Genomic DNA, 19,288 nt, shown 5'->3' with positions numbered 1-19,288 from the left:
TGAACGACAGAGCAGGATGATGGCCCCCATCACTCCACACACACCCCCGCAGCTCTGCCCCTGTCTGGCTGTGGGACACAGGGCAGCTTACTGAACCTCTGTTTGCTTTATTTTCCTTGTACGTAAAACATGGGAAAAGCAACCGTTTCTACCCATCGGGGAAGTGAGGACTAAAGAAGTTAACAAGCACCAAGTGGCCCGTATGCCTGGCAGACAAGAAGCCCTCCTTAGCCATAAAGTTATCATCGTGTGCTTCATGATGTAACTCTAGACTCAAGACGAATGGAATTTGTGAGGGATGAAGGAACCAGAGAAGCCACCAGTTTGAAGCCTGAGTACTCTGGCAACCACGGACTACCTATGAGGACAAACCCAACATCCAGAGCTGGAGCCAGCAAATCCAGAATGGAGATGTTTGGGTGGCAGCAAAGATGAACCAAGAAGAGTGAGGTCCCGAGAAGTTCAGATATTCTGACTGAACCCTCATTATCCAGCTGTGCTTAAAAAATATACTAGACAATCCAGCAACTCCTCTTCAGCGTATACGCCCAGAAGAACTGGAAGCAGTTTTATACACATGTTCATAGCAGCATTATTTATAATAGCCAAGAGGTGGAAGCAACCCAAGTGGCCATTGACAGATGAATGGATAGCAAAAAAGTGGCATAAACATACAATGGACTGTTGTTCAGCCTTAAGAAGGAAAGAAGTTCTGACATATGCAATAACATGGGTGAACCTTGAGGACATTATGCTAAGTAAGTGCTACAGACTGAATGTTTGTGTCCCCCCAAATTGGTATGTTGAAGCCTAATTTCCAGTGGGATGATATATTAGCATCTGAGGCCTTTGGGAGTGATTAGGTTGATGTCATTAGGAGATGGGGCTCTGGGGTGATTAGGTCATGTGGGTGCACCCCTCATGAATGGGATTAGTGCTCTTATAAAAAGACAACCTAGAGAGATCCCTCCCTACTTCCACCATATGAGGATACAGTGAGAAGACTCCCATCTATGAAATAAGAAGCAGGCCCTCACCAGACATCGAATCTGCTGATGCCCTGATCTTAGACTTCCTAGCCTCCAAAACTATGAGTAATAATTTTGTTGTTTATAAGCCACCCAATACCATGGTATTTCTTACAGCAGCCTGAAAGGACTGGGACAGTGAATAAGCCAGTCAAAAAAGGGACAAACTTTATGGCTTACTGGTATGAGACAGTCAGCAACAGAGGAGAAGGAGAAATGGGGAGTTAGTGTTTAACGGGCACAGAGTTTCGATTTTGCAATTTGAAAAGACCTATGGAGAAGGAGGGTGGTTGCACAACAATGTGAAGCTACTTAACACTAGTGAACTATTCACCTAAAAATGGTAAAGATGGTCAATTTTATGTTATGATGTATTTTACCACAATTCAAAAAATTTTTTAAAATATACTAGGCATAGCTCAAGAAAACCATGGTGCAAATGGGCTATAGCAGAAACGGACAAGGAAAATACTGCCCGTGATATCCCATGCTTTATGAAGTTGCTCAAAAGTCTTGCTCCTGTGCAAACCCTGTTGAACCCTGTACTCTAAAACCCCTCTGTGCTGAGTGTAGAGCACAGGCTTGGGGGCAAGGAGCTGGGGTCCCTTGGCAATAGGACCTCATCAGATGGCTTAACTTCTTTAACCTTCGGTTTCCTTATCTGCAGAGCTGTTGTGACAACCCATGTGAAGCTCTCAGCACTGGCCTGGCATACAGTTAAGGTGCAAGACCCGTCAGGCACCATTATCATTGTGTTGGATCTTACCTGCACATCATACAGGAATTGGAAACGACTCTTTTTACTTGCAGCTTCTCTCACAGCCTGAGCCAGGTCCACCGACCCTTTCCCACCAATCGACCAGTGATAGCAGGGCACTGCATTAAAGGCGCCAGCCCGCTTTGCAAGCTCACACACCAAGTCAATCTCCGCTCGGGTGTCGGTCCTGGTGATGAAAATGTTTGTGGTTTTGCATCTGTATTCATTTAGTGATGTTTTTAAAGAAAGACTAACTGCTTATACAGAACTTTGCTCCCAAACACTGAATATATTTTAAACATCAAAAGTGGTTACACTGTGCTTAAATAAATCAGACCTTAAGAAAAGCATGGGGGAAAAATCCTCTCCAACATGACTCAAATATTTCAAGTTGTTAAGGGTTTTATTGAGAAAATTCCATAACATATCCCTTTGATCATCCACAGTCTTTCTGTCAGAAATGCTGGGTGGAATTAAGAAAAAGAAGAAGAAGAAGAAGAAAAAAAAAGCCAAAGGAATGGTAACTCACTCTATAGATTTCACTTCCCTGATAACATTTAAAAACACTTCTGCTAAAGTCAAACCAATTCAAAGAAAATCAAACAAATAGAATGAGCAGAGTATTTCTCTATACTTTTAGATGAAGCAGAGAAAAGGTCAAACATCCTCAAAACACAAATGCAGTTAGTTCACAGGGTGGCCCAGCAATAGGACCACATTTAAAGGAGGACACCTGACTTACTTGAAGACATTCAGAGCCACGACAACAGGGACCCCGAAGAGCTGAGCAATCTGAATTTGCTTCTCTAGGTTACAGCAGCCATCTGCCACCAGCTGGAGGTTCTGTAAGAAAACCAGGCCCCCATGTATCACCTCCCATCTAACCTGCCAAACTACACAGGCAGGCCCACTCTGGCAGGTTCTGGGTCTATCTATACTCACATTATCGTCCTGGAAGCTATTAAAGAAAGCCATCAATCACTTTTTCCCTCCAAGAAAAGATGGCTGCAGAAGGAGGAGGCTCGTTTTCCAAGTAAAGTCTAAATTTATTCTAGATCCAATGGCATATGTGGGTCTTGAGCCAGGCAGCTATTTCTGCTGCAGACTGGTGGCCAGGACATCAGCAACATGCCCACGCTCTGTGGGCTGGTGGACAAGAAGGCGTAAGGTCCTGGGAGGGTGACAAGCACCAGCCAGCTATTCCCTGCTCAAATCCCTGACGCCACCTGTAGGAGCTAAGAGGTACTGTTGCCAGTCAATCAAAGTCTATTTACTCATGCAAGTCATAAAGCCAATCGTGTATCTTCCAAAAGTCAGCATCTGCCACATCAAAAGAATACATGGGTATAAGAGGCCTGCTCTGATGGCTGCCCAGGGGGTAGGAACTGGACAGAAAGCCTACACCCATCTTTTCTTAAGATTGAAGAGTTAACTGAATGGATTTTATCCCTTCCCCCACCCATTTCCTCTTGGATTATTAGAAAAGCACTTTTCTAAGAGGCCACTGGTGGAGGACCTATTCCCTGACTGAGATTCAACGGCTAGTCAATGGTTAACTGGATTTGAATAATTCTTCACTCTTACCTCTTCCGTATATTCTTTTTTAAGAGGGACCCCAGCAGTTACCTGAGATAAGAAAAGACAAAAATTAAGAATAATCCTATCAAACTGTTTACTCTGATTAAGATCTGAAAGAAAAACAAATCATGGTCCCTTTTGGGAAGGTTCATTTAAAAAACACATTTTGGGCTTCCCTGGTGGCGCAGTGGTTGAGAGTCCGCCTGCCGATGCAGGGGACACGGGTTCGTGCCCTGGTCCGGGAGGATCCCACATCCCGCGGAGCGGCTGGGCCTGTGAGCCATGGCCGCTGAGCCTGTGCGTCCGGAGCCTGTGCTCCGCAACGGGAGAGGCCACAGCAGTGAGAGGACCGCGTACCGCAAAAAAAAAATAAATAAATAAATAAAAAACACATTTTGTGCTTTTAAACCAATAACTGGCAGCCCCGGCTGAACATAAAGTCTTGTGGGTGCTTTTAAAAATCACTGATGCTTGAGCCCCACCCTGACCAATTAAACCAGGATTGCTGGGAGTGGGACCCAGGATCAGTGATGGTTAAGAACTTCTCAGGCGATTCTAATTTGAGCTAATATTAAGAGCTTTCATACTGTTGCCCATGATCCTAGCATAAAAGGGAACTCACAGTATGATTAATACCTGATTTATACAGAGTGCATAATCGTTCTAAATAAATTCTAAGTCATTTAAAAATAATTGCCATTAATTTTTCCCTTTTTTTGGCCTAGTTTCTTACAGAAGCCGATGGGGTTGGCAGTATAAAGATAAGGAAACTGAAGGTGAGAGAAGGCAGGTATCTTGCCCACAGTTACACAGCAAATGAGAGGCAGAACAGGGGCCTGAGTATAATAGGGCTCTGAAACCCCAATTTAGTGCCTTTTCACAGTTCCCCATTGGGTTTTTTTGTCTATAGCCTGCAACTGTTTCAGTGAGAAACCCTAGACAACATTTTAATTCACTGAGGACGTGGTGACTTGTTCTCCTCTCAGCGAAAGAGGTCTTGAGAATATTAGAAATCCTTTGAAAAGTTACCTCTATGACAGATTGTTCTTTGAGACTGTGAGGAAACATCATAAGGTATTTTCAGATGGGTTTTTTTTTTCAGCATTAGCATAAGCTAAAACACACAGTGGACCCTTCAATTGGAACAACCAAAATGCTGGATTAAAAAAGGAACATAAAGTACTGCTGAGCTTGAACATATGCAAAGTTCTGCAAAATCAAAAATTAGGCAAAATCAAGAAAAATGGGTTGTATGCAAATGCCAGAAAGTAGAGGGGATCAACAAAACCAAAGCTGGTTCTTTAAGACTCACAAAATTGATAATATTTTGGCAAGAGTTTTTTAAAAAAAGGAATAAAAAAATATTATAACTACACATGCTGTAGACAGAATTAATAGGATACTGGGACAAACTTTATACCAATACTTTTTAAAAGATAGAGAAACTTAGTATGAGTTTTAATATAAAACTCATTTAGGAAGAAACAGAGAACTTAAACAGTTCTCTACTCATTAAAAAAAATTAAGTTTGTAGTTAAAAACCTGCCCCTCACCAATAAGCAACAGGCCCAGGGAATGTTATCATCTCAATAGATGAAGAAAATTGTTCAACATATAGTATAACAACTTGACAAATAGCAACAGAGGCAATTTTCTTAACCTGATAAAAAACATATACTGAAATATTACAGAAAACATATTTAGCGATGAACTATTAAAACTGTTCTCTTGCTGATGAGGAATAACAGTAGGATGCTGGCTTTCAACACTACTTAATACTGCATTGCAGCTCGAAACACATGGTTGGTGATGAAGAAAAAGTATCAAGATTGGAAAGGAAGAAACAGAACTGTCATTATTTTCATATATGTTTGTCCACATAGAACTCTCTAAAGTATTTACAGCTAAATTAGTACAATTAATAAGAGAATTTTTTTAAGTTATGGAGATTTAATATAGAGCATGGTGACTATAGGTAAAAATATTGTATTGCATATTTGAAAGTTGCTAAGAGAGGAGATCTGAAAAGTTCTCATTCCAAGGAAAAACATTTTTTTTTTAAACTCTGTATGGTGACGGATGTTAATGACTTATTGTGGTGATCATTTTACAATGTATACAAATACTGAACATTATGTTGTATACCTTGAAACTAATATAATATTGCATATTAATTATACCTTAAAAAATTTAGACAGGTCACTGGATATATATATAAGAATCCAGAAGTAACCTGCGAAACTATTTAAAAATATAAAGCACATGGGAACAGATCGGTAAAAGGATGTAGAAGTCCTTTGTGCAATAAACTGTAAATGTTTATTAAAATATATTTCAAAACACCTAAATCAGTGAATATCCCAAGTTCCTAGATATAAAACTGATCTATTGATTTAATGACATTCCAAAAAAACCCCCAAATCCTAGAAAGATTCTTTATGGGACTTTATGATTAGTTCAGAAATACATATGGAAATGAAAAGGACTGATAAAGGCTGGGCACCCATGAAGAAGAGAACTACCAGGGAGAGCTTGCACTACAGACTTAGTGTAGCACAGACACAATTATGTGTAAATAGACCAGTGCAACCAAACGAAGGTCCCAGAAAAACACCTACACGTGTATGGAGAATTGATTTATCACAAAGTAGGCTTGAAGATCAGAAAGGAGGGACTAATTGAAATAAATAGTGCTAGGCCAGTTGGTTATTAACACAGAAAAAGTAAAATTAGGCATGGTCATTACACCACACACCAAAAATCAGTAAGGAGGGTGATGGTTAATTCTGTGTGTCAGCTTGGGTGATGGGATGCCCAGATATTTGGTCAAACATTATTCTGAGTATTTTGGTGAGGGTGTTTTTGAATGAGAATAACATTTAAATTGATGGACACTGAGTAAAGCAGACTGCCCCCCATAACGTGGGTGGGTCACTTCAATCAGTTGAAGGCCTGCTATAATAAAAAGAATCTGTGCAAGAGAAAATTTTCCAGCAGGTTGCCTTCAGACTGGGACTGGAATACTGGCTCTCCTGAGTCTCCAGCACTGGCCCACTCAGTAGATTTTTGGACTTGTCAGCCTCCGTAATTGTGTGAGCCAATTACTTATAACAAATCTTTTTATATAAATACACATCCTATTGGTTATGGAGAACCCTCCTTAAGAAACTATGTTTAAAGAACTAATTATAAAAGACATATCTGAATCCAAATGTATTAGTTCTTCCATTGCACCAAGAATGGTCAGCATTTTGGAAGACAGGATATGACTGGGGCTAAAATGGGCAAGTTCAAGGGTCACAGGATTTTCCACTGCATAAATTATGTAAAAAAACAAGCTGGGGCTTCCCTGGTGGTGCAGTGGTTGAGAGTCCGCCTGCTGATGCAGGGGACACGGGTTCGTGCCCCAGTCCGGGAAGATCCCACATGCCATGGAGCAGCTGGGCCCATGAGCCATGGCCGCTGAGCCTGCGCGTCCGGAGCCTGTGCTCCGCAACGGGAGAGGCCACAACAGTGAGAGATCTGCGTACTGCAAAAAAAAAAACCCAAAAAACAAAAACAAAAACAAGCTGAATAAACGTAAGAGGCAGCCGTGGTTATTTGTGTAACGATATCAAAAGGAAGTAGAAATTATAATGGATCAAAAACATTACTACGGAGTTGTTTCAAGTAAGAAGGAATGACACTGAGGTGGATAATATGGAATACAGGATTAAGAAGATCAAAGTTCATGTATTATTCAATTATTGAAAACATTTCCTTGATACAGAGTATGCCGGTCATGAGGAATACACAAATTAATAAGATATAGTCCTTAATCTCAAGGAATTCAGAGTCAAGTGGGGAGATACACATATAGACATTCATAAAATAATATGATGCAGAAGCACTACTGGAGTCCAGGAGAGGAATGCTAAGCTTCATCTGGCTTCCTGATCCTCCCCTTTTATTATCCTCCATCCATATCTGTGCCTACTGATCTAGAGCCCTGTTACAATCATCACTAGCACGGAAACATGACATTAAGGGGAACTGAAAGAGGTACCAAGGATTAAGGTGAGCAGAAAATGCAACCATTATAAAACAGAGCACACACATTAAGATGAACTGAAATAGGATTATAAATCATGTAGTGAGTTTTTATAGGACAGAGACGAGATTGGAGTGTGCAAAAACACTGGACTAGAAGTCCAGAGACCTTGATTTCATGTCTGATTAGTCCCCTAAATAGATGGAGGATACTAAGCAAGACCCAGAATCCTCCAGCACCTCAGTAATTTTATCTTTGTAAAGACTTGAACCAGACTAATTTCTAAGCCCTTTCCAGTAATAAAGCCCTTTGATTTTATAATTTTTAGGGTGCAAAACAGGGAGGGGGAATTTCAAATTTATCTTATATAGGTAGAGATCGTTTTTTGTTTGTTTGTTTTTTGCGGTACACGGGCCTCTCACTGTTGTGGTCTCTCCCGCTGCAGAGCACAGGCTCCGGACGCGCAGGCTCAGCGGCCATGGCTCACGAGCCCAGCCGCTCCGCGGCATGTGGGATCTTCCCGGACTGGGGCATGTCCCCTGCATCGGCAGGCACACTCTCAACCACTGAGCCACAAGGGAAGCCCGAGATCGTTTTTTGAAAATGGAAGTTGATACAGCTTCAGAGTCTAAACTCAAGGAGTGATTGGTAGCAACAATTGGTGTTTTGAACAAAATCAGAACTCTTTAGCACTACTATATTATAATACCTGCTGCGTCAATCTTGCCTTTGATCAAATGGTGAAGCTCTAGGCTAAAATGAGGTGCTCAAGTGTCTGGTATTAATGAGCAGATTAGGGATTCAGAAAAGGTTTACCCTTCATTCATATCCAGCTCTGAATGCCCGACAAAAGTGGAGAATCTGTATCTCAGACCTAGGCTTGCGATTTGGCTCTCTGCTGGCCTGGTGACATCCCCTAAACACAGCAAACCTCAGCTTCCTCATCTGTAAAATGATATAATGTCTGCCTCTCCTAGGACAAAGAATTGCTAAGATGATTAAACAGTGCACATCATGGTGTTTCATCATGGCAAACTTGTTATTTGTTTATGCTATATAATTAATCATGTGTGATATTTGGATACACAGTATACCAATTAAGAAATCAGATTTGGCAGTTTGTGTAATATATCAATAGTATAAGTAATAAAGAAACTCCAAATGATTTCATTTCAAAAATGGTTAATCAGTACAACATTTCTTATTCTCCCTTTGGAAATCCCTAAAAATGAAAAAGAAAAAGAAAAAAAAAACCTACATCTTTGCTGTGGAAAGGTGAAAACTCCTTTCAGGTGTGTGTGAATTCTATACAAGATAAAGTCTTTAAAAATGTTAAAATAGAATTTGTGTTTTCTAAGCAAAGCTCTCTTAGAAATAATCCAGTGCTCTAACAGAGTTATAAAGTGAAATCATAATAAACAGAGACAGAAGGAAAATAGTGCTAGATGAAATCTGATGAGATGTAGCGTCAGTGAACCAAAAAACTATCCGTACAAACACTGAACAACCTCACCCACAAAAGCAATCACTCTAACCCTTCTGTTCTTCATTCAGGAACCAAAGCCTCTATCCTCCCTTTACCACAGGGTTATAAAATGTTGACATAAGTTTCAGTTTAGATTCTTAGAACTAAAAAGTGGTCACATTATGCTCTTTCCCAAAATATTGCTTAGAAATAACTTTGTGGGTGTTACTAATTACTTGACGAACTGAACTCTAAGTGCCCTGTAATGGTGATTTGTGAAAAAGGAGATATTCTAGAAAACTGCAGTTATGAATCAGGTTTGGATGTTTCAAAGGTTCAATTCTGCTTCCTTCTGTTTTATTAGAAAGGAAGCATGGTGCTTACACTTGGTCCACCTCCGTGCATCTTCAGAGCCCGCACCGTCGCCACCAGCACCACAACACTGGGCACCAAGCCAGAAGCTCTGCACTTGATGTTGAAGAATTTCTCCATGCCAATATCAGCACCAAAGCCAGCTTCAGTCACTGTGGAGAATCAAGTTTGAAACTTGCTATTATCTTCTAGAAACAACAGTAGGTTTTGACAATCATTGATGTGGTTCAAATTCAAAGGATGACAAATTTTCCTCCATGTTCAAGGTTACTATACACCACTGCATCCTGTTCATATACAAAGGTAAAAAGACGTTTCCATGGTTTTAGAAAATGTCTACTTCCTTACATTCCATAAAAAAGATGACTCTCTACTCTGCTTCACACCACTGTTCCTTAAGGATTCACTGCCATGGCCAAGATTTTTCTTCCAGTATAGAAGGTCAAGGCAAAGCTTTTCTTAACACAGATGGGATTTTCCACTTTTTAATCAGGTTCCAAATTGTGTCAAAGAACACTGCTAGTATGATTAGTATAGAAGATCTTTCCTTACTCTTTAAAAGATACATACAGAATCACTTATTTTCATTCCATCTGGCCATTTCTATTGATGGACAAAATTGAAGTTAGTTGAGCCATTTAAGGAGGTTTATCATCAGGCTTGATAATAAGATGGTATCTTTACTTCATAACCACAGAGGACACTGGTCTTTAACCATCCTTTCCCCTGCCCCCAAATTGCTAAAAATGTTACTGAGGCAGTTATGGCTATAGCAGGGAGACTGTCCAACACTGCCTTCCAAGATAATACTCCTGACACTGGGTAAGCAGCAGCATCTTCATACAAAAAGCAGAGCTCTGGACCAGCCACATCACCAGCCCCTGGGGGTTTATTAGAAATGCAGACTCTTGGGCTCCATCCCAGAACTACTGAATCAGAACCAGCATTTTGACAAGATCCCTTAGTGAGATGAATGCCCATTAAAATTTGAGAAGCACTCTGCTCTAGGGAAAGAATACTATTAATGGAATAGAAATTAAATATTTATGAAATATGCACTATATACTTACAGTACAACCAAGGCCATAATTTATGGCAGAAAGAGGAAGAAGCAGTAAAAAAAAAAAAAGGTAAAATAGAAACCATTTAACATGTGAATAAATGAGGATATCTCTCTCAAGCATTCACTAAATATACACATTTTAATAAAAATTAAGAAAAGAAAAACAGAGAGGGCAGACAGGCAGCAGAAGCAAGAAGAACTACAATCCTGCAAACTGTGGAACAAAAACCACATTCATAGAAAGATAGACAAGATGAAAAGGCAGAGGGTTATATACCAGATGAAGGAACAAGATAAAACCCCAGAAAAACAACTAAATGAAGTGGAGATAGGCAACCTTCCAGAAAAAGAATTCAGAATAATGATAGTGAAGATGATCCAGGACCTCAGAAAAACAATGGAGGCAAAGATGCAAGAAATGTTTAACAAAGACCTAGAAGAATTAAAGAACAAACAAACAGAGATAAACAATACAGTAAGTGAAATGAAAAATACACTAGAAGGAACCAGTAGCAGAATAACTGAGGCAGAAGAACGGGTAAGTGACCTGGAAGACAGAATGGTGGAATTCACTGCTGCGGAACACAGTAAAGAAAAAAGAATGAAAAGAAATGAAGACAGCCTAAGACACCTCTGGGACAACATTAAACGCAACAACATTGATATTATAGGGGTCCTAGAAGGAGAAGAGAGAGACAAAGGACCTGAGAAAATATCTGAAGAGATTATAGTCTAAAACTTCCTTAACATGGGAAAGGAAATAGCCACTCAAGTCCAGGAAGCACAGAGTCCCATACAGGATAAACCCAAGGAAAAACACGCCGAGACACACAGTAATCAAATTGGCAAAAATTAAAGACAAAGAAAAATTGCTGAAAGCAGCAAGGGAAAAACAACAAATAACATGCAAGGGAACTCCCACAAGGTTAACAGCTGATTTCTCAGCAGAAACCCTACAAGCCAAAAGGGAGTGGCATGATATAGTTAAAGTGATGAAAGAGAAGAAACTACAACCAAGATTACTCTACCCAGCAAGGATCTAATTCAGATTCGATGGAGAAATCAAAAGCTTTACAGACAAGCAAAAGCTGAGAGAATTCAGCACCACCAAACTAGCTCTACAACAAAAGCTAAAGGAACTTCTCTAAGTGGGAACACAAGAGAAGAAAAGGACCTACAAAAACAAACCCAAAACGATTAAGAATATGGTCATAGGAACATACAGCCCAATAATTACCTTAACGTGAATGGATTAAATGCTCCAACCAAAAGAAACAGGCTTGCTGAATGGATACAAAAACAAGATACATATATACGCTGTCTACAAGAGACCCACTTCAGACCTAGGGACACATACAGACTGAAAGTGAGGAGATGGAAAAAGATATTCCATGCAAATGGAAATCGAAAGACAGCTGGAGTAGCAATACTCATATCAGATAAAATAGACTTTGAAAGAAAGAATGTTACAAGAGACAAGGAAGGACACTACATAATGATCAAGGGATCAATCCAAGAAGAAGGTATAACAATAGTAAATATATATGCACCCAAGATAGGAGCACCTCAATACATAAGGCAACTGCTAACAGCTGTAAAAGAGGAAATTGACAGTAACACAGTAATAGTGGGGGACGTTAACACCTCACTTACACCAATGGACAGATCATCCAAAATGAAAATTAGTAAGGAAACAGAGGCTTTAAATGTCACAATAGACCAGATACATTTAACTGATATGTATAGGACACTCCATCCAAAAACAGCAGATTACACTTTCTTCTCAAGTGCACTCCAAACATTCTCCAGGATAGATCACATCTTGGGTCACAAATCAAGCCCCAGTAAATTTAAGAAAATTGAAATCATATCAAGCATCTTTTCTGAACACAACGCTATGAGATTAGAAATGAATTACATGGAAAAAAACGTAAAAAACACAAACACATGGAGGCTAAACAGTATGTTACTAAATAACCGAGCGATCACTGAAGAAATCAAACAGGAAATCAAAAAATACCTAGACAAATGAAAATGAAAACACGATGATCCAAAACCTATGGGAGGCAGCAAAAGCAGTTCTAAATGGAAGTTTATAGCTATACAAGCCTACCTCAAGAAACAAGAAAAATCTCAAATGAACAATCTAACCTTACACCTAAAGGAACTAGAGAAAGAAGAACAAACAAAACCCAAAGTTAGCAGAAGGAAAGAAAACATAAAGATCAGAGCAGAAATAAATGAAATAAAAACAAAGAAAACAATAGCAAAGATCAATAAAACTGAAAGCTGGTTCTTTGAGAAGATAAACAAAATTGATAAACCATCAGCCAGACTTATCAAGAAAAAGAGGGAGAGGACTCAAATCAATAAAATTAGAAATGAAAAAGGAGAAGTTACAACAGACACCACAGAAATACAAAGCATCCTAAGAGACTACTACAAGCAACTCTATGCCAATAAAATGGACAACCTGGAAGAAATGGACAAATTCTTAGAAAGGTATAACCTTCCAAGACTGAACCAGGAAGAAATAGAAAATATGAACAGACAAATCACAAGTAACGAAATTGAAACTGTGATTAAACATCTTCCAACAAACAAAAATCCAGGACCAGATGGCTTCACAGGTGAATTCTATCAAACCTTTAGAGAAGAGCTCACACCTATCCTACTCAAACTCTTCCAAAAAATTGCAGAGGAAGGAACACTCCCAAACTCACCCTATGAGGCCACCATCACCCTGATACCAAAACCAGACAAAGATACTACAAAAAAAGAAAATTACAGACCAATATCACTGATGAATATAGATGCAAAAATCCTCAACAAAATACTAGCAAACAGAATCCAACAACATATTAAAAGGATCATACACCATGATCAAGTGGGATTTATCCCAGGGATGCAAGGATTCTTCAATATATGCAAATCAATCAATGTGATACACCATATTAACAAACTGAAGAATAAAAACCATACGATCATCTCAATAGATGCAGAAAATGCTTTTGACAAAATTCAATACCCATTTATGATTAAAACCCTCCAGAAAGTGAGAATACAGGGAATCTACCTTAACAGAATAAAGGCCATATATGACAAACCCACAGCAAACATCATGCTAAATGGTGAAAAACTGAAAGCATTTCCTCTAAGATCAGGAGCAAGACAAGGATGTCCACTCTCACCACTATTATTCAACATAGTTTTGGAAGTCCTAGCCATGGCAATCAGAGAAGAAAAAGAAAAAGAAGGGGGCTTCCCTGGTGGCGCAGTGGTTGAGAGTCCGCCTGCCAATGTGGGGGATGCGGGTTTGTGCCCCGGTCCGGGAAGATCCCACATACCGTGGAGCAGCTGGGCCTGTGAGCCATGGCCGCTGAGCCTGCGCGTCCAGAACCTGTGCTCCGCAACGGGAGAGGCCACAGCAGTGAGAGGCCCGCGTACCGCAAAAAAAAAAAAAGGAAAATAAGGAATCCAAATTGAAAAAGAAGAAGTAAAACTCTCACTGTTTGCAGATGACATTATACTATACATAGAGAATCCTAAAAATGCCATCAGAAAACTACTAGAGCTAATGAATGAATTTGGTAAATTTGCAGGATACAAAATTAATGCACAGACATGTCTTGCATTCCTGTATACTAATGATGAAAAATCTGAAAGAGAAATTAAGGAAACACTCCCATTTCCCACTGCAACAAAAAGAATAAAATACCTAGGAATAAACCTACCTAGGGAGACAAAAGACCTGTATGCAGAAAACTGTAAGACACTGATGAAAGAAATTAAAGATGATACCAACAGATGGAGAGATATACCATGTTCTTGGATTGGAAGAATCAATACTGTGAAAATGACTATACTATTCAAAGCAATCTACAGATTCAATGCCATCCCTATGAAATTACCAATGGCATTTTTTACAGAACTAGAACAAAAAATCTTAAAATTTGTATGAAGACACAAAAGACCCTGAATAGCCAAAGCAGTCTTGAGGGGAAAAAACGGAGCTGGAGGAATCAGACTCCGTAACTTCAGACTATACTACAAAGCTACAGTAATCAAGACAATATAGTACTGGCACAAAAACAGAAACATCTATCAATGAAACAAGATTGAAAGCCCAGAGATAAACCCACACACCTATGGTCAACTAATCTATGACAAAGGAGGCAAGGATATACAATGGAGAAAAGACAGTCTCTTCAATAAGTGGTGCTGGGAAAACTGGACAGCTACATGTAAAAGAATGAAATTAGAACACTCCCTAACACCACACACAAAAATAAACTCAAAATGGATTAGAGGGCTTCCCTGGTGGTGCAGTGGTTAAGAGTCCACCTGCCGATGCAGGGGATGCGGGTTCGTGCCCCGGTCCAGGAAGATCCCACATGCTGCGGAGCGGCTGGGCCCGTGAGCCACGGCCGCTGAGCCTGTGCGTCCGGAGCCTGTGCTCCGCAACGGGAGAGGCCACAAGAGTGAAAGGCCCGCGTACCGCAAAAAAAAAAAAAAAAAAAAAAATGGATTAGAGACCTAAATGTAAGTTCGCAGACTATAAAACTCTTAGAGGAAAACATAGGAAGAACATTCTTTGACATAAATCACAGCACTATCTTTTTTGATCCACCTCCTAGAGGAATGGAAATAAAAACAAAAATAAACAAATGGGACCTAATGAAACTTCAAAGCTTTTGCACAGCAAAAGAAACCATAAACAAGACGAAAAGACAACCCTCAGAATGGGAGAAAATAGTTGCAAACGAATCAACAAAGGATTAATCTCCAAAATATATAAATAGCTCATGCAGCTCAATATTAAAGAAACACACAACCCAATGCAAAAATGGGCAGAGGACCTAAATAGACATTTCTCCAAAGAAGACATACAGATGGCCAAGAAGCACATGAAAAGCTGCTCAACATCACTAATTATTAGAGAAATGCAAATCAAAACTACAGTGAGGTATCACCTCACACCAGTTAGAATGGGCATCATCAGAAAATCTACAAACAGCAAATGCTGGAGAGGGTGTGGAGAAAAGCGAACCCTCTTGCACTGTTGGTGGGAATGTAAATTGATACAGCCACTATGGAGAACAGTATGGAGGTTCCTTAAAAAACTAAAAATTGAATTACCATATGACCTAGCAATCCCACTACTGGGCATATACCCTGAGAAAACCATAATTCAAAAAACACATGCACCCCAATGTTCATTGCAGCACTATTTACAATAGCCAGGTCATGGAAGCAACCTAAATGCCCATCGACAGACGAATGGATAAAGATGTGGTACGTATACACAATGGAATATTACTCAGCCATAAAAAGGAATGAAATTGGGTCATTTGTAGATGGATCTAGAGACTGTCATACAGAGTGAAGTAAGTCAGAAAGAGAAAAACAAATATCGTATATTAACGCGTATATGTGGAACCTAGAAAAATGGTACAGATGAACTGGTTTGCAGGACAGATGTTGAGACACAGTTGTAGAGAACAAACGTATGGACACCAAGGGGGGAAAGCCGCGGGTGGGGTGGGGTTGGGATGGTGGTGTGATGAATTGGGCAATTGGGATTGACATGTGTACACTGATGTGTATAAAACTGATGACTAATAAGAACCTGCTGTATAAAAAAATAAATAAAATAACATTCAAAAAAAAGAAAAGAAAAATAAAACATCACCCATAATTTCAGACTCTTTTTGACTTTTTTAGTCAAGTAGTTGTCCTAATTTTTTATGGTTTCCATTGATTGATTGATTGATTGATTGATTGATTGATTGAGGTACGTGGGCCTCTCAGTGCTGTGGTCTCTCCCATTGTGCTCCGGACGCGCAGGCTCAGCGGCCATGGCTCACGGGCCCAGCCGCTCCGCGGCATGTGGGATCCTCCCGGACCGGGGCACAAACCCATGTCCCTTGCATCGGCAGGCGGACTCTCAACCACTGTGCCACCAGGGAAACCCTATGGTTTCCTTTTAATACCTCATATTCCTATACAATTTTTAACGAATAGGTAGAATTTTGTAGTCTGCTCTTTTACTTTAAAATTATCAGGGTTTTCTTGCTGTACTACAAACTTCCAAAAATTATGATTATATGTGGCAACTTATAATTTTGTTGTTGATGTAGCAAGATTTGCAAAATTGTTAGCCCTGTTATTAGATGTTTGGGTTGTTTCCAATATAAATAATGCTGCAAAATAGCTGTGCATATGGGCTTTAACCTCTTTCAAATTATATTCTTGGAATAAATTCCCAAGGGTGAGAGTATGGTGCCAGAGGGTATAAAATGTTTTTATGACTGTTGATATGCTTTTGACAAATTGAAAAACACTCCTTTGAAAGTATTCAATTTGGAATGAACACAGCTACAAGTCATTTTCTTCCCCTTTACTATATTTCCTTTGAACAAGCGATGTAGCTATGTTATGATATTTTTAAAACTGTTTAGTGTCACCCTACAGTTAGAAGTAGACTATTATGTACATTTCACATACTGGGGTTTGATCAAGCGATCTCTAGTCTTTCCAACTGGGTGCACATGTCCACTTTAAGCTCCCCTATTACACTGTAAACTCCATGAGGATAGGGACCATGTCTGTTAACATTGCAAGGCACATAGTAGGCACTGAATTAACGTATATACCTCCAAACCAAACAAAAGGGAATAGAAAGTTTCAAAACACTTGGTCAAAACACTTGTTTTATTGTGTTATTAATATATTAATAACACATTTTATTTATAAACGTGTAATTCCCTTGCAAAAGTTGCATGCTCAAATTCTCTTTAAAAAACCTGAACTCTTCCCTTCCTCAGCCTTCACATATAGTTACCAAGTTCTCCTACCTTCATCAGCTCAGTGCTGCCAAAGGAAAAACTCCCAAGATCCCTAACATAAAACCGAAGGCCACCCTAATGTAACTACCTTCACTTTCCTCACCCTCTGCCTCAAATTTCATGTTTCAGTAATACCACTTCCTGGAGAGCCCACATAAAGCATGTGATTTGTCATCCTCACCGCTCTTGTCCCATCTGGAATGCTCTTCTCTCCCCTCTCCCTTAAAGCCTTAGCTCAGATGTCTCATTTCCTGGAAGCTTGCTCTGAACTTCTCAGGCAGAGGAAGCGACCCCTTCTGCCTCTCCTAGCCCTCTGGTTTGTTGCTCCACGGAGCCCACATCTATCTCTGCATGTAGCATCCTAATTAGACGTATGTGTCATCTCCCATGTGGAGGGCAGGGGCCATATCTCATTCACCTTTGTATCTCTAGTACCAAGTGCAAAAAAAATGAGTGAATTAACAAAGAAAAGAAGAAACTATCAGAGAGGGAGCCAGCTATTATTCAACAGAGAAAGGGAGATAGACATATACATAAAAGAGAATTTAAACAATTAATAGTTTTCTTACAGCTCCCTATCATACCTTTTTTTCTTAAAAACCACTTTAATAAGAGCTATAAAGGTCATACCTGAAAAAGATAGACCACCTCAAATGTCTACATAAGCTAGACAAGATTAATTTCATATTGGGAGGGAGGAAGCACAGTAACAAAGAGAACTTCAGTTAGGGAAGGAAACAGGATGCAGTAATAAAGGTCTAGGACTGTGGCTTCCAAATGCAAGGGAAATATGGAGGCAAACAATATGAAGAAAACAGGAGGAAGTGCCAGATTCTTACCCGTTGAAAACTGTTTGGAAATACCGCATGTATTTTTATTTGTTTTCAAATATCAGACTGCTAAGGAAAACAGAAGGTATGCTGGTGGGTCAGTAATTCCAAAAGTAAGGACCACTTAATACGGTGTCATCAACAAGAACTAACTTCAACATGGACACCGTGCAGTGCTGTGCGTCTGTGTCTTAGTCCCACAGGCAAGGGGGACAGTGTCTGGCTGTGATAAGGGGGCAAGTTCCATTTCCTAGGCAAATCCTGGGGCTGGTCGACATCGAAAACCCATAAGTTAAGTTTTCCTAGTGACATGAAATAAGCAATTTACTCCCTTAGTGTCTTTGCTGCTCTCTATAAATTTTAAAACAGATACGGGCGAAGGAATTATTTAATGTGGATTGTAGCATAGACTTGGTCTTGAGTCATGAAGCAAGTATGTTTACTATGATTTAGCAATCCTGAAAAGCACATAATGTAGACTTCTGCAAGCTGCATGTTTTAAAAGGTTTGCGAGAAACTGCCTATGCCACAAGAATTATTTGTCTTGGCACTCTCCTTTTTTGCGGGGGCAGGGGCGAGGGGGTTGTTTACAGCTATTCAACTTACAGCGTGAATGGAAACAGGAAATGCTGACTGATACTCTGTGTGAGCACAGAAGCTCGTAGATACGGATTTTGTAGCCTGGCTTGATTCAAACTTCAAAACCCATAATCTGCTCAGAAAGGAACTGTCAGTGGGTCTGCTCTGGGAAGGGACTATTTGGACAAATACTTAGTAACCTGCACAGGAAACAGAGCTCTGGGTAAAAACCAAAACTTGACAACTGGGTGGCTGGCTCTCCATGCAGATCTGCTAGGACACCCCGAGTCACATGGTACAAACTGAACAGAAACAATAACAACAAAAAAGCCACTACTGACAGGCACACTTGCTATCTATGAAATTCTTCAATAAGGCAGAGAGAATGATTTTTATATTTAAGTTATTCTACCACATCCCCAACTTGCTATACACAGAGAAGTTGCAGTGACGATTAAGACTCAGATTTTAGAGTAATCACTGATCTGCTACCTTAAAAAAAAAAAAAAAAGCATTAACGTCATGACATCATAGGCAGGCCCTATAAGCCATGGATTCATAAAATTCTAGAGTTATGAGGGACCTTTAGGGATAACATACTCTAACCTCTTCAGGGCTCCTATGTGCCAGGTAAGCTCTCTTCTTGAGATAACAATGAAGAACATGCTATGCTGTCCCAGGTCCCTCTGATGCCCGGCCCAGAGTGCTCCTTTCTATATTACATACTCTCTGCCATTC

General features: G+C 39.8%; 1 protein-coding gene across 3 annotated transcripts in view; it reads right to left on the bottom strand.

Annotated features, from left to right (window-relative positions):
* The window catches only part of MTHFD1L (methylenetetrahydrofolate dehydrogenase (NADP+ dependent) 1 like), a 192,559-nt gene that overhangs the window by 74,752 nt on the left and 98,519 nt on the right, over window positions 1-19,288 (bottom strand). For all 3 annotated transcript variants that reach the window (XM_081251407.1, XM_081251406.1, XM_081251408.1), the window contains 4 exons: window positions 9,243-9,382; window positions 3,370-3,411; window positions 2,528-2,628; window positions 1,795-1,972 (listed from right to left, as the gene is read on the bottom strand). In XM_081251407.1, coding sequence (XP_081107533.1) covers window positions 1,795-1,972; window positions 2,528-2,628; window positions 3,370-3,411; window positions 9,243-9,382 — 461 coding nt within the window. The remainder of the gene's footprint in view (window positions 1-1,794; window positions 1,973-2,527; window positions 2,629-3,369; window positions 3,412-9,242; window positions 9,383-19,288) is intronic.

This window comes from Mesoplodon bidens, assembly GCF_964165515.1.
Source record: "Mesoplodon bidens genome assembly, chromosome: 12".
Classification (NCBI taxonomy): Eukaryota; Metazoa; Chordata; class Mammalia; order Artiodactyla; family Ziphiidae; genus Mesoplodon; species Mesoplodon bidens.
The sequence above is the reverse complement of the archived record's forward strand: the minus strand, read 5'-3'. Positions and strand labels throughout refer to the sequence as shown.